The following is a 24,113-nucleotide window of genomic DNA, read 5'->3' as shown; positions in this document are numbered from 1 at the left end:
TTTTACAGAAGCCCTACAGAAAATTTTAGCAGAGAGAGTGTTCCATTAATAAATATTTTTTAATTAAAAAGAAGCACTGTAGGTTCTTAATATGGCACTTCCAATGACATCTCTTAAAGAACTGACCTTGAATCACAGTTTTGTTTTTTTTTTTACCTCTTTTTTTATTTCAGTAATGTTGGATTATAACATGTTATATATAACTTTCAGATGTACATCCTAATATATTTTAAATTCTGTGTAGATTACATCATGTTCGCCACCCAAAGACTAATTACAAGCCATCACCACACACGTGTGCCTAATCATTGCTTTCACCCTCCCCTGTCCATGCTTCCCCTCTGGTAACCACCAATCCAATCTCTGTCTCTATATGTTTGTTGTAGTTTTTATCTTTTACTTTTGAGTGAGATCATATGGTATTTGACTTTCTTCCTCTGACTTATTTCACTCAGCATAATACACTCAAGGTCCAGCCATGTTGTCACAAATGGCTGGATTTTATCATTTCTTATGGCTGAGTAGTATTCCATTGTGTACATATACCACATCATCTTTATCCATTTGTCCCTTGATGGGCACCTAGGTTGCTTCCAAGTCTTGGTTATTATGAATAATACTGAGATGAACATAGGGGTGCATGTATCTTTATGCATTTGCGTTTTCAAATTCTTTGGATGAATACCCAGCAGTGGGATAGTTGGATCATATAGTAGGTCTATTCTTAATTTTCTGAGGAAACTCCATACTGTTTTCCATAGTGGCTGCACCAGTTTACACTCCCACTAGCAGTGTAAGTGGTTCACAGGTTTTATTGCTTATTGGTTTTGTTTTTGGGTGGGGTTGGGGATTGTGTTGGAATGTTTAGGCATTGTCATGGGGTTCCAAAGGAACTTGTTGCATCTCCTCTGACAGGTTTTGGGAATAACCATTTGGGAGGTTCCAGCGTGATCCTAGATGAGGACAAAATATTGAGCCAAATGACGTTCCAGTGTCCCTTCTAATTGTTTCGTTCTATGTTAGATTTTCCTGGGCAGTCTGATATGTCTCCCCTTTAATGCTTTGCAGTATTAATAAACAAAAGGAAAACACAAACCTAAGGAAGTGGATTGAGTGCTGGCACACCTCCAGAATGCTTCAACAGCAGCTTCTCACATTTTCCAAATTTTCTATTTTCCAAGTTTTCTACCATGAGAAAGTTTATTATTGTCATAATTAGATTTTATTATTTTTTTAAAGATTTTATTTTTTCCTTTTTCTCCCCAAAGCCCCCCAGTACATAGTTGTGTATTCTTCGTTGTGGGTCCTTCTAGTTGTGGCATGTGGGACGCTTCCTCAGCGTGGTTCGATGAGCAGTGCCATGTCCACGCCCAGGATTCGAACCAACGAAACACTGGGCCACCTGCGGCGGAGCGCGCGAACTTAACCACTCGGCCACGGGGCCAGCCCCTGTCATAATTAGATTTTATTATTATTGCTTTAAATGGATTGCTTTGGTTGAGTGGCAGAAGCAACTTTCACACAAGACTAGCTAAACTAACACCTGGACTAGCTAATGAAAATTATTTGTACAGAATTAATTTCACAAAAAAATGAGAGAATTTGAGGAGCCAACGCGATGATAACTGTAATGGCTTGACTATGTGGCATGACGAGCTAAATGAAAGAAGTGATAGGGGCCGGCCCCATGGCCAAGTGGTTGGGTTCGCACTCTGCTTCAGCAGCCCAGGGTTTCACCCATTCGTATCCTGGGTGTGGACCTGATGCCACTCATCAAGCCATGCATCCCATGTGCCACAGCTTGAGGGACCCGCGGCTAGGGTATACAGCTGTGTCTTGGGGGACTTTGGGGAGAAGAAGGAAAAATAAAATCTTTAAATAAAAAAAAAGAAAGAAAGCAGTGATAAACACAACTTGAAATATGATATGACAGTAGCGAAGCCACACTTCCAGAGGAAAATACGGAAAATCAGGAAGAAAGGACCACATGTCAATAATACGTCTGTTTGAACCAAGTCAGATGTAAATATGGTTTGATTCTTAGGTTCAAACTTTTCTCTCCTTGCTCTCTGACTTTGCAGCATTGCTGCTGCTATAACACTTAGCTGTCAGTCCAGTTTTCTTGACAAAAGAGCAGAACAAACCATGTCATTTGGGGTGTAAGCAAAAACCCCAAGGTTGGAATTGGTACTTCAAAGAATTTTACAAACTGGAGTTGGCAGATAGCTACAGACGTTAAGCAGCTCAGAAGTTAAACAGAAATGGAGGCCCTCGAACTTCAGAAAGCAGCTCACATCTTCAAGAAACTTTGATTAATTTTAGAAACAAAGTACATATTCACGTGTATCCTAAAGACAGGAAACTTTTGTGTGTGTATGTGTGAGGAAGATTGGCCCTGAGCTGACATCTGTGCCACTCCTCCTCTCTTTTATGTGGGACACTGCCACAACATGGCTTGATGAGTGGTGCTAGGTCTGTGCCCAGGATCCGAACCTGCAAACCCCAGGCGGTGGAAGTGGAGCATGTGAACTTAACTACTATGCCACCGGGCTGTCCCAATAGGAAACTTTTTCAGTGTAAATACTGAGTTAAGAAACATGCCTGACATGCAGTGTCAGAAACATTCACCATTTTCTAGGGTCCTAAAACCACTTCAGTAAGAGTGTGTGTGTGTGTGTGAGAGAGAGAGAGAGAGAAAGAGAGAGGGAGAGAGGATTAGAAAAGGCAACATGCTGATTTCTAAACTGAGGATGACAGAAATTATATTTGAGTAACAGTAAAAGCTTTTCTTTTAAATTTCAACTGTTTCTAGAAAGCAAAGCAGACAAGAGACCCATAGAAAGAGTTTTTGAGAGAAGAAAAAATCAATTTCATGAAAATAACAAGAAAACAGGAGCAGGATCTATCACGAAATGGTAGATTGTCACATAAGCAATTTTTTGATTATCAGCCTCACAGGCAAAAGCTTCATACGAAGGCTCTTACAAAAAGTTTACACGAGGCACAAACAGGGGTCAGTAGTGCAACCACAGGGCTCCATGTACACACAAAGAAAGCCTGGGATTCTTGGGCTTCCTATCATCTGAATGGGCCTTAAATTTGTTGTTTATTACCAAAAAGAAAGGAAACATTAATGACAGAGGTATATTGGACTCCCTATATTATAGTTGTCAAATTCTCCCCTCTAGGGGCCAGCCGGGTGGCGCATCGGTTAAGTGTGCACGTTCTGCTTCAGCGGCCCGGGGTTCAGTGGTTTGGATCCTGGGTGCGGACATGGCACTGCTTGGCACACCATGCTGTGGCAGGCATCCCACATATAAAGTGGAGGAAGATGGGCATGGATGTTAGCTCAGGGCCAGTCTTCCTCAGCAAAAAGAGGAGGCTTAGCAGCAGATGTTAGCTCAGGGCTAATCTTCCTCAAAAAAGAAAAAAAAAATTCTCCCCTCTATCATTTAAACACTACAACTTCTTTCTCCCAGTGTAGCTCTCTGCAGAGGATGAACGTGGTGAACTATATTTCTCCAAATCAGCCTGTGGGTGCACTGGCATAATATGCTTGTGTGTTTCTAAACATTTATAAAAATTCAGATCACCCAAAGCCCCAGCTTTTCAGTGATGCTCTAGGGAGTTCCATTAAGATACCAAAATTAATTATCCTTGTGTCCCCCACAAAATGGCCACTTAGAGAGCAACCAAAAGAAGTGGCGAGAAGTCCCTTCCCTCGTGTTCTTTCATGAAAGTAGTTTCAGAGTTAGGCTATCTTCCAGAAACGTCCATGTCTCCAGTAGATCTATTCCCTCTGCCTTCAGACATGTGCTTGGTATCCTTAAGGAGCAACCAACAAGGTCATGGGAAGATGCTATTAAGATATAGAAGCAAAGGGATACTTTTCCCTGGCATTGGGATCGATCTAGCTTGTCTGTCTGTCCGTCCATCATTTTATTGTCAGATTCACTAGGTTTCAAATCCATGAGGTGTTGGGAAAGATATCCACCTTCAGGAATAAGAGGAAAGAGCAGAAGTCCAATCAATGCTACCATTTTAGCAAGACATTTGGGAAGAAACTGTAATAATGTTGCAAAAACTTTGCTAAGGAAGTAACTTCATGATAATTATAGTAACTTTGTTAACACTTGTAGCTTTTCTACACCTTAGCAGATTATTCCTGATCTCTTAAGTATTTTTCCCATAGTGAATTTTTTTTAAAAAGCAATAAACAAAAAAACCAGTCAATTTTGTCCATCTTGAAAAATCCTTAACTCTTACCTTTCTAATTGCTGCATTTATCCTTCCTTTCACTCAATTTCAAACAAGTAGTATAGGCTGCGTTGCTATTTTTTAAACCTCTGCAATTTGGTTTCACCCATATTTCTCCATTAAAATTTTTCTATCAATCTGGATACTTTCTACTGACCTGCCTTCCTGTTTACTAATCTTTTGTTCTGTTGCTTTGAACCTGCTGTTAAACTTATCTGTGGATTCTTATTTTCAGTTATTATAATTTTTGATTCTAAAGCTTCTGTTTGACTTCTATATCTTCTCTACTTATTTCCTATAGTTATTTTTAAAGTCTTTGTATGAGAATTGCAGTATGAGTTATCTGTGTGTGTTTTTCTGTGTTGTTTTCCTTTGTTTCCAGAAAATCAGTCTTGTTTATTAGCATGCTTTATACCTTTTTGATTGGATGCTGGATATTGTAAATGAAAATTTGTAAAGGCTCTGGGTAATGTTATCTTTTTCCAAGGAGGGTTGTTTTCTTTTGGTAGGTAGGTAGTGTACAAGCTGGTCACCTTGGTCCCATCCAGAGTTAACTGGAGGCCTAGTTAGGGCTGGTCTGTTTCAATTTTGCCCCTTCCCTAGCGCACAGCCTACCCTCTTAGGGCGTCACCCTTATTCCTAGGTTTAGGCCTATTGGGATCCAGACAAAAGCCCCGGTGTTTGCCAAGGCCCATCTCACTCTGAGGCTTCAAATACAATCTCTCTCTCTCTCCAGCACTAGATGGCCAAGGAAATCTGTTAACTCCTTCAGCCTCCCAGCCAGGGGCCGGACAAGGGTGACACAAGGAAGGCACCCAGGACAAGGTACCACCCTGAAAGTGAGGGCCGCTTTAAATCTTATGCCCTAGGCACCTCTCTCTCCTCATTCTAGTTGTGGCCCTGCTCTCAACTGCTGTTTTTTGCTGAGTCTTAACATTCAGTCATTGATTTGAAAGGAATCTGTATTAAGATTTTGGGGATTCCCTTCATGTGAGGCCTCATCTCTGGGGTTTGCCCCTCAATTTTCTGTTGTGCTGGCAGCTCTGAATTTCTGTTTTCTCAGCTCATTCAGAATTCCTTTTTGGGTTCCATCACCCTGTGGCCCCTCAGGGAACTGGAAGCTGGAGACCCCTCAAATTCTGGCTGCATTGGTTACCCTCCACTGCATTAAAAATATTGTTTTTTATACTTTGTCCCACTAATTTTGTCCCGTCTCTTTACTGATTGTTTAAAGATGCATTGCTTTGTTTCGACTCTAATCTTTTGTTTATGCTGTTTCTTCTGTCTTGGATTCTCTTCCTTTACCCATCCAAACCAAACCATCCTTCCTGCCCCACTGAATCTCACTTCCTCCAACCCCATGTGCATTTATCAAAAATGTTGTTTTCGGACAATTTTTTATTGATGTGACAAAACATTATATGATGTTAAGGGAAAAGTGTAAAGTTCCAAACCATAGATAATATAACCTAGTTTTATTTTTAAAATCTATCTAGATACAATTTACTGAAAAAAAGAGATCAGAAGAAAATTAATAAAAAATGTTAATGGTTATTTCTAGGTGATGAGATTACGTATTTTTAAAGTGTTCTCCATATTTGAAATTAATAAAAAATGTTATTGGTTATTTCCAGGTGATGGGGTTATGTACTATTTTAATTTTCTTTCAAGGTTCTTCATATTCTCTACAGTAAAGTACAATGCTGCTTTTCTAACAAAAAGCTACTCTTTTAAATAACAATTATCAATGAAAATAAACATGGTTGCAATGTTTATGTAATAACTTCATGACATTCATGAGAATGAAGGAAAAGTCTAAAATGGTTTCTCCACAATGGTCTGAATATTTTTGTTTCAGGCTACTTTTCCTGACCACGTGAAGTCCGTGTCTGGATTCACAAGTTTGCACACTCCATGCTGGCTAATGCAGGACGATTCCTAACGATGATAGGACCCATTTCCTTCTTCATTCATTCTGAATGAATGAACAAATCCAGACTGAATTTATTCAACATCGGTACCGTCAGTTCCATATTTATAATCACCGCTATCTGAGGATATCTTAAAACTACTTAATTTATGCTCAGATTGGCATAAATACTGCCTGAATAGCGTTTTATCCAGTCACTTAATTCAGCAATAACACAAATCATTAAAAAAAATCTCCAAAACTCATCATAAATGCCAACGTTATATGTTTTATTTTTAATCAAGTAATTGCTTTAAACCTCAAAATATCCATAATTGACAGAGTAAGACTTTAGGCATGAAATGAGAATATAAAATTCATGGTCTGCAGAAAGGCAAACAGTACTTTAGTCCATCAAGACAACTGTACACGAGTGAAATGCCATTGCAGGCATCTACTCCTTCTTTGTCCTTTAAAAACATACAGTTCAAGTGTTTTTATTTTCACTTGTAAACAACATGAGTCAAAATGGACAATGAGGTAATCTAAATACTACACAGGATAATTTAAAAACACTAGATAAAACACCGTATTAAAGACATACAGAAATCAGTGTTCACTTTGGTCTCCAGTATGGTTAGAGTTGTTAATACCAAAAAAGCAACACGTACTAATTAAAGCCAGCTTGGTGGTGGGTGCCAGTGGTTGATAGATGGAAGTAATTCAAGAGGTAGTCAACACCATCATGTTCAAGCTGGTCACTCTCACAAGTGTTAAGCCACAGATGTATTAAATATTGTAATAGTTTCTCACAGTACAGTACTTTACCATAACTTTGCAGCTTTGTTCCAAATAGAAAATTTAAAAATGATTCATAGGTCAACCTCTCACTCTAATTGAGCAACTATGACACAGATCACACAACCAGCACGTCTTAAAGAGGCTGTTGACAGCTATGTAAGATAGAATTTGATGCTTTTAACAAGTTGTTCTTCTCTAAAACAAATAAATCTCATTAAGACATCTAGAAAATTAAAGTCAGTACAGCTGCACTTGTACACTTTCCCAAATTTTATAACCAAAGGGGAAATACACATATATATTTTATGATAAACATTTCTTAGAGAAAACAGATAAATTAATTTAAATTAAGTTTAAGACTTAATGAGATTTCCCATGTCCTGTATAATTCATCTTACAGTGAATGTTACAACGACTACTAACACTTATGGGCTTCTATTCACAAACTAAATACAGCTAGCAGTAACTTGGGGCCACACCGGTGCAAAATAAAACTGGGCCAGAATATGAAAAAAATATCGGCAATAAAACATCCTATATTTGTAGATGGACCAATGCTAATAACGTGATGTTTCTGGATCTTTTTTGCTACATTGCACGCCAAACGTCCAAGTTATAAGCAGGTAAAAATCTTTCTAATCTCTCACTTGTAAAAAATACATCCAAGGTCTTCTAGTGAAGACTAGAAACGCAAGCATAAAAATGCTTCTACTATAATCTGCCATGTAGCAATGAATAGCTCACAGGGCTCAGAGGCTGGTAGTGCATCTTTCTTAGGAATTACATTTGTGTTGACATACCGGGGAGGTCACAGGGCAACTAATTCACAGACCTCCTGCCCAGCCCAGCAGTAACCCCTGTAAACTGATGCTTCCCACAGACTCTCCCCCTCAGTAGCTAGAAATGGCATTGCACGTTCACTCTGTTCACTCCTCGGCAAGCTGGTGCTAGTGAGTTACGTGCCTAGGGCGACAACGCTGCAATATGCTTGGCCTCAGGGCAGCACAGACACAAACGAAGGAGATTGGCATCTTTTACGCTTTTGCCCAGCGTGAGTACACTCATACACCAACCTCTCCTCTTGCCACCCCTTCCCACCCCCGACCTCTGGGCAAAGCAGCTATTTCCAAGATTGCTCCTGTCTTCTGTTTTGCTTAAGTGGAAGGGTGCCCATAAGTCTTTAAACTAAATACATGATCACTTTAGGGAAATGCTTGGAGACTTTGCTAACTAAATGAGATGCTTCATTATTCACAAGTGTTTGTCAGAAACATGCAGTTGTGAATTGCTATCTATAATATAGATTAAAAGGTTGTGTACCAGAGAATTATCAGCCACTGTAAGGCTGGAGCAGCATAAAGGTGTGCTATGCATCAGCTATGAGGTAGCCTTTTGCTGTAAACAGGATAATAGTTCACCCATGTAAATGGACACTGTGCTCACATCAGTGACATTCACATGTGCAAGGAGTTCAGGAATTCTGCTTTAGAGTACTTTTCACATGAAATAAAAATAGGAGAACTGATATCTGACACTCGGAAATTTTGATCTATGTCAAACTCAGAGGTAGTTATTACTAGCATCAGTACATAACACTTACACAAAGGTCTAAGTCATTTGGTTTGTTTTGAGTAAGCAGGACTGTAGACTATTCTGTAAAGAAACGACGACAACATTATATGGTATGTTCCCTGAGCAAAGTTCTTTGTCCTGAGTAGGTTATGTAATAGTGATAATATTCTTATATAAAAAATAAACCCCAACTTTTAATCATAAGATAGGTTTGGTATGTGCTCTTAGTTCAGTCTGGTAAGATGCTTAAAATGATTTCAAATTGCACCCATAACGTCCAAGTTATAAAATGTTTCTGGGTGGTTTTTTTTTTTTTTTTTTTTACCACGATCTCAGCTCTGAACTTTTCATATGTAAACAGGGAATGTCCAATTCTCAAGTCCATAATTTCCTATTTCTATAAGGTCAAGGAACTTTGGTTTGAATTTTCAAAGTGACTTGTTATGTTTTGCATTTTTACTGTTAACCTGCTTAGTATACCTGCTAAAAATTAAGCAATGCCACTTTGATTTGTCTACATAATTTAAATAAGCTTACGATCCTCACATAAGGCAAGGAAGTACTTCTCTACAGCTATATATCACATTCAATATCGTCAAAGGTAAGCTTTGCATCACAGCACACTGATATTTCAGTATATACCATGGAGATTCTCACAAACACTGTCGTGAAATTCAGGCTGAGTTGTGAAGGACTGGCAGCCCAGCCTGAGGCATTTTCTCCTTATGCGTGGCATGCTGAACAGCAGCAACTGTACATGTCTCCCATGGCAGGACGAGTTGGGGAGGGAGTGGAAACTGTTCAGCAGAATGTGTCTCATTTGAATCATGCTATTTTCTTTTTTTTTTGATTATCTGAGCTTACACCAACAGGCTCATACAAAACTATATTTATTGCCAATGTTAAGCATTAAAATTAATTGGTACCTTCTTGGAGGTGTTTCAGAAATTTACTCATAACATCTAGAACCAGGATGACACCAAAATCATCTTTTTCCATTACTGAAACCTAAAGAGACCAATGTAATGATTGGTCCCTGCCAGGTGATTACTATAACTGAGGACCAACCTGACAAGCGTCTCTATCCTCAGCACTGAAGGTTCATCCTGCATCCACCATATACGTTACTCCAGCTTGTGTAATAGAGGGAACTTCCATAAGATCAATTTTCTCATATAAAATACTTCTAGCTTTCTGGTGGGAGAGGTTTTGGTACCTCTGCCCCAGATCCATCACTCTAGTCGCCTGCCACCAAACACTGCACTTTTTAATATTACTCAAGGTCATATGTATTGGGCAATCGTGAGCATCCACTTAATTTTCATTCTCAACCCTGGCATTTTATTCATATCTGTGCTGTTTTGTTTATTTGTTTTAGAAACAAGTTAGATAACTCCCCAGGGGGAATAAAAACAGCCCCAAAGATATATACCAAATGATTGGAGTTTTCCTCCAAGGTCTCAGTAGTCAACAAGGAGGGCCCCCTGCTCAAGGTGATGGTTCCAAAGACTGACGCGGTCAAGGGAGGCTGCTGTCGCCACAATCCCTTAAAAACCTCACAACGTGTAAAAGATTACAATGAGCTGGTATCAAAATACCACTGAAAACAATCAAGTCACTACATTTATACATTGCCCTCCCCTTCATTTCTCTTAATAGGCATCTAATTTACAATCAAAACATATGAATTAAAAACATTGAAATATCGGCACAGAAATTACACATTCATTGTCTTTTCTGGAGTTATGTATCCCAGTTTCAAAAAAAGCTATGGCAGTCAGAGGCATATGGAGTTAAGGAACTGCCTTCAAGGTTTGGGGGATGGGGGACAAGCTCTACAGATATCAAGAAAAAGAGGCAATCCCAAGTTTGGGAGAACTGATGTCTAAGAACATTTAGTACCATATGATTGGCAGCTCTGAGATCTGAAGTATCCTTTGGTTCACACAAAAGGTAACATCATGTCTTTATTTTTGTGTAATATAAAGGGAGTGGTATTTCAAGGAAAACTCCAGGGGTGATTTTCAAAACCATCTAAAATGCTTCACATGGGTTTTCAATGCTTGGGGATGTCCAATTCTGTGAGAGAGGGTGTGTGCTTGTATCTCTAGATACACATATATAAAGACAAGCCCTCTTTATATATATGTCTACACTCCTGTATCAAATCCTCCTACACACACACAGGCTCGGGCTCTCCCCCTCTCACACACGCACATATAGATCAACACTGTCCCTCCTTCTCTGGGTGACATAAAACAGACACCCTGCTCGAGTGTAATTTGCTTAGAGTGATTTGTCTGTTTAAAAAAATTCACAGTTCCTCAACAGTAGTTAAAATGCCAGGTCAGCTGCTGCTTGTGAAATACTGTCCCCCTGTACTTGCATGAGGTAGACTTCCCAACTGGGGAGAGAACACGATACGCTAAGAAGAAGGGTTATGTCTTTTTCCTTTTTTGAACGGAAGGCCCCTTTTTGCTTTGTTCTTCTGCAGCTGCAGACGACTTCATGGAGGAAGCTTCTGGAGGTGACCTGCCTGGCCATTCTGAGATCTCGGACCTAGCCTCCGGAGGAAAGGGTGGTGATGTACAGCCATGCCCTCCCCCCACCTCTCGAGGGAAAGTCGAAGTGCATGGCTGGGATTCGGCTTCCTGTCTTCCCTGAGAACTGGCGGGTGGCTGTGCGACAGTTTTATGTGGGCAGTTGGCCACCATGTGCGTGATGCTCTGACAGTAATGGCACTTCTTTGGCTGTGGAGGTAGACTACATTCCTTAGCATGATGATCAAGGCCACCACAGTTGTAGCATCTGCAACAAGAATAATGAAAACATCTTAGAAGTAGGGAACATGTATCATAAAATACATGTCATAAATCAAAAAGATACTAAAACGCACAAACGGTCAAGGAGACCAACTCCTTTTAATGTGCTTTCTTAATAAGTCTGTAAGGATATTTCTCATACACTGCTTCAAAGATTAGCATCACCAAAATGCTCAGCAAAGTTGTAAAACTACTTGTACTCAACACAACAGTCGATGAAAAACAAGAGGACTAAAATATGAAAGAATATTTATCACTTCTGTAGAGAAACGAGTTCTTTTTTAGATTTGACAGGTTATTTTAAAAGAACAGTTTACTCCACTAGAGGGCAGTCATGTTCAACAAAAATAACCAGCTGGTTTTAAAAAGAAGATCGCTAAAAAATACAGCTGTTAACATAACATGCAAAGCCAATTCACTCAGCAATTGGGAAAATTATAGACCAAATTACATTTTACGAGTTTAACATTTCTTTGGGTGTTAATTATTTTGGCTGTGGAACCCAGCTGAACTGGAAGAATTTTTTTCCTTTGTACAAATTAGGTAGCGCAGCGAAATTTGGTAAATAAGAAAGTCAGATGTCTGCGGTGAATGATTTCTGGCAAATTACCAAGTAATTTTAGAGTAAGGCAGTAAGTATGTGAATCAGAAGAATGCTATAAAAGAAAGCTTCTAAATACTTAGATCGGATTAAGAAAGGTTGATGCTACTTCAGTGATGAGAAAAATTTACTTTTTTTTCTGTAAGAAATTAGTTTTCCTTTAGGGTAAATTCTTCTAAATTGAAATAAACACAAATCCATCCTTAATTAACATTTGAATGCACATTGGGGGCACAGCTTTGTACTACATGTTTGAAAATTTGACTTAGCTTCTAAATGCTGAGCAAGTAAATTATTTGGAAGATATATTTGCTCAATTTCAATCAGATTTTCTTTCTTTTAAAATTTCATATTAAAAACAATGAAACGTCATAAAGTGGAAAAAATAAAATTTTATACTTATAAAGGTTTTTAATCTACTTGATGAGTACGAATTTGCTTATTAATTTGTCTCCAAATGAAATATTTTAAGAGCTTTCTATTTTTTATTTATTTTCCAAGTACATTTATGATTCCATAATTCTCATTATGAAACACCAAGTCACAACATTTTTTTTAAATGATAGCAAAATAGGTGGTAACTGTAAGAATCAGCTTAAGATCATAACGACAACAAAATAATTTTAATTACACTGTGTGCACATAGCAAGCTTAATGACTTATAGTACCATATATTTCAAAGGAAAACTACTAAGCTACTACTAACCCACTGAGCAGTATGTGCAGGATACTTACTATTTCATCTTCTGGGATAACTTATGAGTGAAAGGATAAAATAAGGATAACTGTGGCCTCCTTCTCCAGCTATCAATATTAACTCACAGAATTCAGGATAATGGATTCACAAGATGGGCCTTTATTCTTTGCAATAATTAAGTATTTACGTCAGGAAAAAAGACTTCATCATATTTTCAAAAATTAAAGGGAAAAACCAAGAAATCGCTTTTCCTCACTAAATAATTTATTGTACAACTACATACCTTAATATAACAACTTAATGAAACAATATAATAATGTGGATTCAATATGGTTTCAGCCATGTGTTCTAAGAGATAATGCAAAATTAAAGAATAATAAAAATTACCGATTAATGTTTGAAACTCAGGTCCCCAAAATAACACACTCAAAAATGGCATCTTTGAAAAATATCACCATATTACTTAATGTTTTCCCACATCCTTCTCTTCTATAATGGATAAGTGAATTCTTAAATTAAATTTGCCCATCTATAAAATATCTTCTTTTGAATTACATTCACTTCCTTGAGGAGAACATCCATTCAGGAGCTCCTTTTCCAAGAGAGAAAATAGGTTAAAGGCTTCAGTAATAGAGCAGGCTGTCCCGCGGACACACCAATTTCATCCGTCACTGTAGTAGGCACTGTGCTATCCAATTCAGGGGGCCGTTTTGCCCACTCATTTACCAAAGGCCTGATGTGAGAATTCCACTTTTACAAATGGGTCTTCCATCATATGCTGTATGTGCATTTACCGCTACATTTGGGTTGTAAAAGTTATTTTTAAGGATGCTATATAATTTTGGTTTCCTTGCATTTTGATCCGCAGAGTTAATTCACTCCCCTAGCTTTTCAGATATGTGCTATCAGACCAGACTGCCTTCCACACTGAGAATATTTGCATTCAGTGTATCTGTGCTTATTAGCCTTAAAAGGGGAGGAGTGGTATTTATTCTTGACTTGTCTTTAACCATTCACTGTCAATCACTCTCACCAAGAGTGCAGATCACACCCCATTATGAAACCCCTGCCTTCCCAAGGGACTGACACCAAAATGGAAACGTTCAGCCACTTTTCAGCTCACAAATGATACCACACAACACACTCCATACCAGCTCTCCGTGGTCCTAGTCCCCTTTGTTCACTCTCCACACCTCTCCAAATCAGCTTGGTCTTGTGAGTTTGAATGAATTTTACATTGTGATGCAAGCATAAAAATGGCAATGTGTCCACATAGAGCCACATGCTTAAGAAATATAAGGACACAGTCTCACAAGTAAAAGGCTATACACAAAGAAGACTATAACCATACTCATTATACGTTCCCAGAGACCAACATAAAAAGGAAAATGATTCATATCAAGTATTTTACAAAATGATGAACCAAGGGCACTAAGAATATTTTCTCACATAGCAAATGTAAAGATAAAATAAACAGAAATGTTCAGATTAATCTTAGAACTTTATCAAGTTCTTTATAAAATTACTTTATAAATACTTTAATTCTAATGAGCTAGCACATTCTACAAATATTCTTATTTAAGATGCTTTCTAAGATGAAAGACAAATAATCAAATTGGAGTCAATTTTTTAGAGGACTATCAATATAAGATTAAAATTTTTAAATGAAAGGAGAATGCCAACAACAGATGTAGTAGGATAGAAGCACCTAAAATGGCAAAATAAATAAAAATAAATCTTTTAGGGCTTTAGAACTACTTGGTTACATTATGAAATAAGGCACTGGGTGAGTCTTAATAAACTAAACCCAAACACCACATTAGTTAACAAGTTAATCAAAACATAGCCAAAGTTCTGAGGATTCCATAATAAAACTGAAAACTTCGATTCAGAAATAAAATTTAGATCTGCTATGACCCTTAGAGAAATTCTCATTTTTTGGGTCCAAACCACAGAATAAGTATATTATATATTCAAATGATAACCAGCAACAATGGTGAGAATTGAGCTCAATTGAAGATCACTAGATTAGAATATAGACATTAATTTTTTAATGATACTTCAATAATGTAAGTGAAAGAATTCATCAATTGTATATTCCCCCCGGGATCCCAAAAGAGATAAAAAATTGGGGAGAGTAGATACAGATACCAAGCCAGCTTCACCTGTTTAAAAGCGTAATGGAAAATATAACTTAGGTGCTTCTAAGTATTTGAAAGTGTTAACTTAAGAATTTATATGGAAACTTAAGTCCATATCCTGGGGGGTTTGATGGGGGCGTTAAGGACAAGGATACAGTGATCTGTAAGCTTCTCAAGAAGAAGGAAATGTTGAAAGCGATATCAAGGAGAGAGAGTAGAGTGGAAAAAGAAGTACAAGCTATGGGGCAGGAAGAAGGGATGAATATAGGAAAGGAGTTCAGAAAAATCCCTGGGAAAGAAAGATGAGAGAAAGGTTCAACAGTTTCCAAATGTGAGGCCAGAGGGGCTAAAGAAAAGTCACAGATTGGAAAGAATTTCAGAAACTAATTTGAAGAAATGGTCACTGACTTTTTGAAGAGATTGTTTATCACTGTTAACCTGATACAGTCCAACTAAAATCCAGAAATGATACTAATGACATTCATCAAGTCTTTAGTTTTCGATTTTAATATGTCTGAACAATTGTCATCTAATTCAATTTTGTGTCAATCAACCGAACACCTGCGAGTGTTGCATCCCAGTCTGCTGGTGGGATGAGCAGAAATGCCATCAGAGAACCCAAAGGGCTGAAAAAAGGGGAAGGACCCAGAGTGTAGCCTTTGATGGAAGCAATCTGCCTACCCCACCCTGTACGTCCTGAGGGCAAGAGAGACAGATTCTAAGACCAGCTTTCCAGGAGGCCCCATTTTGTGCTGATAGCTTCCAAACAATCTAAATTTGCACTTGGGTATAGTTTATCCGCTCCACAGGATCTGCCCCAAAATGCGAAGAGTTAGAAAACTTGGATGAATCTCGAAGCTAGAACGGCCTTTTAACAGTGCACACATTTTTCTGACCTCTACCAAAGCAACCTATTCTTTATGTGAATTTCTGTTTCTTTTATTTCATTTGTCTTATATCCAAACTCCTAAGACTGTAAGCCAATTAAATAATAAAGCACTTTAATAAAGTTAAGTTTTACATATTTCTCCTAAGCGCAGTGGTAAAAATACTGAGTTTTCAAAAATATTGGTTAGTGATGATGCATGTTTTTTAAAAAAGGTTCTTATGAAGCAAATACATATTTAATGCCAGAAAATTTTTTATTTGTATCTCTTGAAATACAGATGCCCTCATTTACCTTAACTCATGCTAAAAATAAAATGAGCTATACACAGTAGGGCTGAACATACTATTAACAGAATTAAAATCATAATAAAAAAATAAGAGGTTCAATTTATTAAGAGCTTACTATGTTCTGATACTGTGCAAAAGGGTTTTAGTGTGTTATATAATTTAATCTTCCCCTAAACCCAGTAAAGAAGGTACTACACTATCTACACGTGTGGATGAAAAAACAAAGATTCACGATAGTTGACATAGAAGGAAATTTTAGTTGAAAATAATAAATTTCGCTTGCATTTTCATTATATAAAAACCTTATACTCAGCAATATTGATGTAAATTTTATTATGTGCAACTCTAAAAAATATAAGGTCCTGAATTCAAAACACCAACACACACACACACACAAATTTGAAGTCGATTTTTCTTGGAATTCGGTTACTGTTCTGTCACTATGCTGTGGGAAGTGATCTCTTTTCGAGCCAGCCCCAGTATAAAATGAAATGTGGGAACTAGTCCAGTCCAGACTTTTCATTGCCAATGCCCAGTTTTATTTCTACCCGTCTTGTACTTTACATGTTGAAAATTTCTGTCCAAAAAATTAGTAAGTAATTTTTCCATTCTCCTCGATCATATGTTTAAGACTGTAAATCGGAACTTCAGGTTGACATACTATAATTAGAGCTATCAAAATGACTCATGAAATTCCAGTCAAAATAAAGAAGCCTGACATTTCCATTGGGCCATGAAGTCATAGTGTGAAGTGAACGATTTATTTAGGCCTTGCAATAAATATTGCAATGAGATTCTACTGGTTGGAGTGAATGTAAACTGAGATTGCCTCTCTTGGGGAATTTGACAGTATATTTCGAAATACTAATACACATATCCTCTGAGCCAGCACCTCTAACTCTATGAATTTGCCCTATAGGAATGGTCAGTGATAAGCACAATGATTTGGGTACTAAGATATTAACTAGAGTGTTGTCCATATTGGTACAAAATAGAACAATTAAATGGTAATAATACTATTAACAATAATAAATACTTATAATCAAAATTAGGTAGTCTGGCTACAGAGTCCTGCTCTTTACTGAGCTATAAATACATGAAAATGAAAAAGAAATTTAAGTCCACATATGCTGAGAAACACTCTACAAATATTAAAAGGAATGAAGTCAAAGAATATTTAAAAAAATGAAGTAGATCTATACGTATTGACATGGAAAGATCTCCAAGACAAATTAAGTGAAAAAAGCAACCGAGAGGATAACACATGAATATAGTATAATCCCATTTATGTTTCAAAAACATTATATATGATTATAAGTAATTGCATGCATTTTTAAAGGCATGGGAAAACTACTGGAAGGATAAACAACAAATTAACAGTGGTTACATCTGGGGAGGGGAATAGAGGTAAGGTAAAGGGGAACTTTCTTTTTTCTTTTTTTTTGGTGAGGAAGATTGTCCCTGAGTTAAATCCATTGCCAATATTCCTCTTTTTCACTTGAGGAAGATTGTCGCTGAGCTAACATCTGTGCAAATCTTCTTCTGTTTTATGTGAGATGCCACCACAGCATGGCTTGATGAGTGGTGCTTGGTCTACACCTGGGATCCAAACCTGTGAACCCCAGGCCACTGAAGTGCAGCACATGAATCCAACCACTATGCCACCAGGCCAGCCCCAGGACTTTTTCACTCCATAAATTTTGTATAGTTTCTTTTTTAAATAACAAGAAAGAATTTTTATTTTATTTTATTTTATTTTTGAGGAAGATTAGCCCTGAGCTAACTACTGCCAATCTTCTTCTTTTTGCTGAGGAAGACTGGCCCTGAACTAACATCCATGCCCATCTTCCTCTATTTTATATGTGGGACGCATACCACAGCATGGATTTTGCCAAGCAGTGCCGTGTCCGCACCCAGGGTCCGAACCGGCGAACCCTGGGCTGCCGAGAAGTGGAACGTGTGAACTTAACCGCTGCGCCACTGGGTCAGCCCCCCAGAAAGAATTTATATATTATTTGTATCATTAAAAAAGAAAAATAGAAATTATAAAACTTCCATTTTGTAATATTACCTTCATTATTATTGTTAGTCATCTTACAGTGAACCTGTATACCAGTAGTTGTAGAATTATCTTGGAAGTCTTTAAAAAATACTTATGCCCAGGCCCTACTCCAGACCAATTAAATCAGAATCTTTGAGAGTGGAGCTCCAGACATCCGTATTTTTTAAAAGCTTCCCAGGTGATGGTGAAACAGCTACTTGTTGAACCACAACTGTATCCAAACCCGAGTTTAGCACTGACAACCTCAGCAAGGGATCACTCCCTAACCCCAACCACAAGGAATGTGGCTCACACAGGATAAATCTCCCAAAATACTGTTTTCATAGGTCATTGAGGAAAGAAGCAGGGAAGGAGAGAAGGAGGGAAGGATGCAGGGAGGGAGGAAGGAAGGAAAAAGGTGTCTATCTATTTCCTTCTGGGAACTAAACACGATTCCCTGGAATTCCTGGCTGTGACAGCACAAAAGCCCACCACCTTTTCCCATCACTGATTCCTGCTTATTTTGGAAGGAAAACATTACAGAAACCTACTGAGTTTAGCTTCTGAAGTAGTTTCTCTGTTTCTGAGGCCATTATTCAATTCTTTGTTCATCAATCAAGGATGGGTTCAATGTGTAGGCATCCATGTCATCAAAATGGGTGATAATTTACAGCTCTTGAATCAATTGCTACTTTCTCTAAACTTCACCATCATTACCAATTAACATTTATTGATTTCCCATAACTCTTTTAATTCTCCATCTTCTGCTGCCTGCATCTAAAATAATTCTCAAATGCATAGAAACTTGTTTAGTATAGACATACTCTGGCAAACATTTCTAATGGCCAAATTCAGTTGGCTATTACATAGAAAATTAATTTCTTATGAATATAATAACAAGATCTCTGCTTTTTATAAAATCTATTAGCCATGGAATTTTCAAAAACTCTAATATTTAAACTACATTTTGCCTAAGAGTGCCACTGATAAAGTAACTACTGCTCACTCTGTTTTCTATACTTAGAAAAAAAGAAAGTCATAATAGATGGTTTAAAACCTGCATAGGGAGACCACTCTAATGGTAGGTTTTCAACATAATTTTTAAAAAGCCAAATTTAGTCAGTATATCTGCATTCAGTTCTTTCTGGTGCATAATAAACAGTAGATGTTTGGATGGCTCTGTACTGCCTCCTTCTTGTCATAGTAAGCAAGGGTCAGTCTGTTGTGGCATGGAACTAATGTGAATTCAAAGCGCTAAAATTGGTGGCAGTGGAAATGAATACGCTATGTCTCCTCCAAACCTCAGTTTTCAGACCATTTATTAAACTGATTTGGGGTTTGCACTGAGTTCAAAGGGTATTTTTTTACTTACCAAGTACTGTTCTAACCTCTTTCATCATCTGCTTCTATGATGAGAAAATATCTAGATTCCTTGCCTGTCAGTGGATTCAACTGCTTATAATACCCATGCAATCATTTTCATAAATTCAAATGAAAAATAGAAAAAAATAAGCACTTAAGAATATCTACTGCATGTGCACAACTTTGTACTACATACTAATGAAATGTATGTGAATAGTTAGCTGGATAGTAAGATTTATATATTTACATATTTTATCTTGTTTGATGTCTTCTCCTGACTGCTATCTAGATTGTCTTATGTTTATTAGTTTTTGGAAAACCTCTCTGATTAATCCCATGGTCTGTCATTTGTATCATAACGCCAGCTAAAAATGCACCGAAGTATCTTGAAAACCAGCTAAAATACAGTAATAGCTCTATTCGCAAACCTTTCATCATCTTATAAAAACAAGAAGGTAACACAGAAAATGTGGGGGACAGACAGGTGATGAATGGCAGTGCAGGGTATCAAAAGTACGGATGGAACATGTAGCTTTCTGAGAGAAGAGGACAGGAAAGAGGAGAGAAATCATTGGAGAAATAGGGGCAAAGGGAGCCTTTTTCATGTAAGGGCACTTCATTCAGGTATAATTATGAGCCAGACATTTTTGTATTTCATTCCATTATGTTAAAAAAGTCCTCAGTCGATTTTGTGGCAATTCCATGGAAAAAAATCATTTTTGAGGGTTTGCGACTTTGTACCATAACTCGAGAAGGAGCACAACAATGAATTCTAGGGCATAAGTTAAATCTGTATTTGAAATAGAAATGTTATCGCTCTTTTAGGTACAAACAACATCCCAGACAGGTAATCTGTTCTGGCTAATGGAAAAGTTAAAAAAAAAACAAAACAAGGAGAAAGATGTACTCACACACAGATAACTTAATGCTTTTCAATTTCTTGGGCGTAAAAGCGGTTTGTTATGAAATAGGACACATGCAGTGGGCACTCTGCCAGCACTGCATTCATGATCCCAACACAACTAAGGAGGAGTGTCCAGGTCAGGACATCACACACACACACACACACACATACACACACACAAATAAAAGCCACATGCATTTTTGCAGTGACGGTGTTACAACTATCCAAACTGCAGGTTTAAATTCATCCTTGTCAGAACCAAGGTTGGTTTATCTACCATATTTGGTCACCCTGACCTTTAGGTATAGAATATTTTAGAAGAGTAGTGCTGGTATCAAACATGAAGGAAAGGGACAAAATTCAATATTTAATTTATCTTGAAATGGTCAACGTTAGGTGTTTGCTTAAATGGAAGAATCAGATTATAACATGCGATGTGAAAATGTTGGTTCATTTATCTGTTACAGCAGCATTGCTGAAAACTTCAACCCCCAGGGCTGCTTGCTTTTCCCCAGACCATGTCACATTCACCAGTGTCAGAGGTGCGACATCTGTTGTAAATAAGCATCGGTTCAGCCTGAAGAAATACAATTCCACTACTGCTTTTGTATCCACTTTTATAAATGTTTTTCTTTCCTGCCCATCACATGATTTCTTTTATCTCTGTAAACTAGCCTTATTTTTATGGTTGACGTTATTTCACAAGTCATTCTAAAGTGATATCTTTCTCCTCATGTGTATGTTGAGATTTTTTTTTACTATTAAAGATTTGGCCAGAAGCACAAGAAATTTTAAGAGGAATTTCACCATGATTATTTGATAAGTGAAGCAATAATTTCTTATCTGGAGAGGTGGATTAAACACCAAAACAATATATGAGATTATTTCAATATATAATAAAAATACTGTGGTATAAAAAAATACCTTAGGTATATAAATAAGGACTGCAAAATAAAAAGGTGACTAGCTCTTATTTTATCACACAAAGCTCTCTGTTAAAACATAGAAGGAAGAGACAGCATGAGAAATTTCAAAGGAAAGAAAGATGTACAGAGGTCAAGAATCAATTTCAGTGGCATGACTGATGAACTGGACTGAAGAAGCTTAGATAACAGTTCCAGATTTATACTGGTTGTTTGCAAGCTGGAGGCAAAAAGATGGCTCGATTAAAAGATGCTATCCTAGTTTTAGCCAAGTGAGTTATTATTATTATTTTTTAGCCAAATGGGTTATTCAAAGCTTTGAAGTTACCATGACTGAGTTACCTTTCATGCAAATAATAACGTTGGTAGTATCTGACTTTCTATGAAGATAGTATTAAAATACCTCCCTATTGTTGTATTACTGAATTAATATTAACACTGAATTATTGCTTTATTACTGAATTAGTAAGAACTACGTGTTAACTTGCCATTTTGAAAATGTTTATGTGAGTAGCATTAAAAAATATTTATAGAGGATCCATTGTCCTAGAGCATGTTGCCTGGTGTGGTCTATCTAAAATGTACCCTCAGGATTAACACAGGTGAGAGGCGAACGAAGATTATGCCAAACCATCTTCCATCTCTATAGCTACTCAGGAATCAGAAGGAGTTAAAACTAGTCTGCTGAAATCACCAAGGAAAGGCTTCTAAGGATCAATAACTTTGATCTCCACATCCAGCACCAGCTACTGGTGAGGAAGACGACGAAACACAGATGAGAAGTAAATGACCTCTGTCCACTTCTCCCTCTAACCCAACTGGTCTTCCTGTGAGTGACCTTATAGATTGCCCTTTGCCAAGAATCAGTGTTCCTACCTCACCATGGAGGCAGGCAGGTGAAAATTGAACAAGGAAAATTGCTACTATGTTCAGATAAGCTCTACAAACTGTGATATTATCTCCTATCCATGTAGGTCTGATCTTGAAAATTAAAGCTTAAGGTAAAGGCAGGTAAAGTATTCTTGGCCTCGTAGCTATTTCTTTTTTTCCTCCTTACTAGTTGCAGCTGCCCTTCATGTCATCCAGCTTTTTACATGACTAAAGCTTGATAGTCAAGCTGCTAAGGCACCCTTGCAGATCTTGTCTCTGATCACTGATCCCTTAAGGAATCTTGTTTCCCTATTTGAACATTTTAAGGCTGTGACCCTGTGAACACATGGCCACTAATATAAAAAGAGACAGCTGTCAAGCCAAGGAAGGAGATAAAAACTGAAGGTAGGGATAAGAAGTGCAACACGTCCCTGGACCAAGCCAGGGTTGTTTACACATGTCCAGAGACTCTTAATAAGTGCTAACCAGTAGGGCTAGATTCTACACATTAACAAATTATTCGTGCATATTCTCCAAGCCAAAAAACGGCTTGTCTTGAAGACAATTCCTTGAGCATTTGAATGATAGAATTTTCATCTCCCTTGGTCATCCTTTCAATTTGGCTGGTAGAAGTTTACATGAAGAATTTGGTTTATTCTTTTAGTGGGACAAAAGAAACAAAGCCACTGAATAATTTTTCTAACAAAAAAAATCTTGAAAATATCCTGACAGATGTGGTGAAAGGAGGTAAACTTGTCTGAATAATATTTCATCTTTTTACTCTAAAAATGTATATGTTTCATAACACTCATAAATATTTAAAAATACGAAAATACGATAGCTGCAAACGGCAAAGTGCTATTTACTTATCACACTGAACATGAAGTTCTCTTTATATGCTTTATTTTCATAATTGAATTGGACACAACATGTGTAGGGGAAAAGTTGTGCTTCAGTAGAAAACTGTGCATTGCTTAGATCTAGAGCTCACACTTCATGAATTACCTGATTCTGATTCTACGGGAATTATTCTACAGCTTTTCAAATTGCCAGTAACTGATAGCAATGCAAAGTTATTGCCTATGAAGAGGCAAATTCTGTCCTGTCAGGTTCAACTGACTTCCTTTTTTCACTGTGGGAGAAGCTAGTTTTGCCTCTATTTGCATATTAATTTCAATATTCCTAATCTACACACGTGTCTGTTCTTTGGATTGTCCTTTGAACAGTTTATAAAATCTGCCTGTTTCCCTCATTTAACTGAGTAAAACTAAATCCTTAACACTTGCTCATTTTATATCTGTATGAAAGTCATGATGTTACTTTTTTTGAAAACTGTCCTTTAATTCTCATACAGTAAATATGCACCATAGAAGCCACTGGATGAGATGCAAAGATCATTATGACATCATTATAACTTGCTCTTTAATCACAGAGAATCTAGAAAAGAGATAAGATAGATGCACAACTAACTTTAATCCTCAGGGTTATTGGACCCAAGTTTAGTTTTTGTGTTTTGTCTCAGTGATCTTATTTTTCCTATACCTTGAAACATTACGCTTTTTCACAATCTTGAGAATTATTTCCCATTATGCTAAAAAGGAGCTAATAAGAAAATTTAAGTTTTTCCAAAGAAGACATACAAATGGCCAACAGGTACACAAAAAGGTGCTCAACATCACTAATCCTAAGGGACAGGCAAATCAAAACCACAAGGAGCTATCACTTGTCACCTGTTAGAATGGCTATTATGAAAAAGACAAGCGATGATAAATGCTGGCAAGGATGTGGAGAGAAGGGAACCCTTGCGCACTGCTGGTGGGAATGTAAATTGGTGCAGCCACTAAGGAAAACAGTATGGAGGCTCCCCAAGAAATTAAAAATATAGCTACCATATGATCCAGTAATGCCACTTCTGGGTATATAGTCAATGAAAACGAAATCACTATCTCAAAAAGATATCTGCACCTCCATGTTCATCCCAGCCTTATTCACAATAGCCAAGACACAAAAACAACCTAAGTGTCCACCGATGGATAG

The 24,113-nt window shown here is 37.4% G+C and overlaps 1 protein-coding gene across 5 annotated transcripts in view; it reads right to left on the bottom strand.

The window, feature by feature from the left end:
• Window positions 1-9,372: 9,372 nt before the first annotated feature.
• Window positions 9,373-24,113, bottom strand: part of LIN28B (lin-28 homolog B) — a 151,247-nt gene continuing 136,506 nt past the window's right edge. For 4 of the 5 annotated variants that reach the window (XM_070223617.1, XM_023650862.2, XM_070223620.1 and 1 more), the window contains one exon: window positions 10,494-11,347. In XM_070223617.1, coding sequence (XP_070079718.1) covers window positions 10,978-11,347 — 370 coding nt within the window. In that variant the 3' untranslated portion in view covers window positions 10,494-10,977. Of the gene's footprint in view, window positions 11,348-24,113 lie in introns of all 5 variants that reach the window. The other variant, XM_070223619.1, reaches the window with a different exon arrangement.

The sequence above is a fragment of the Equus caballus genome, chromosome 10 (assembly GCF_041296265.1).
Source record: "Equus caballus isolate H_3958 breed thoroughbred chromosome 10, TB-T2T, whole genome shotgun sequence".
Lineage (NCBI taxonomy): Eukaryota > Metazoa > Chordata > Mammalia > Perissodactyla > Equidae > Equus > Equus caballus.
The sequence above is the reverse complement of the archived record's forward strand: the minus strand, read 5'-3'. Positions and strand labels throughout refer to the sequence as shown.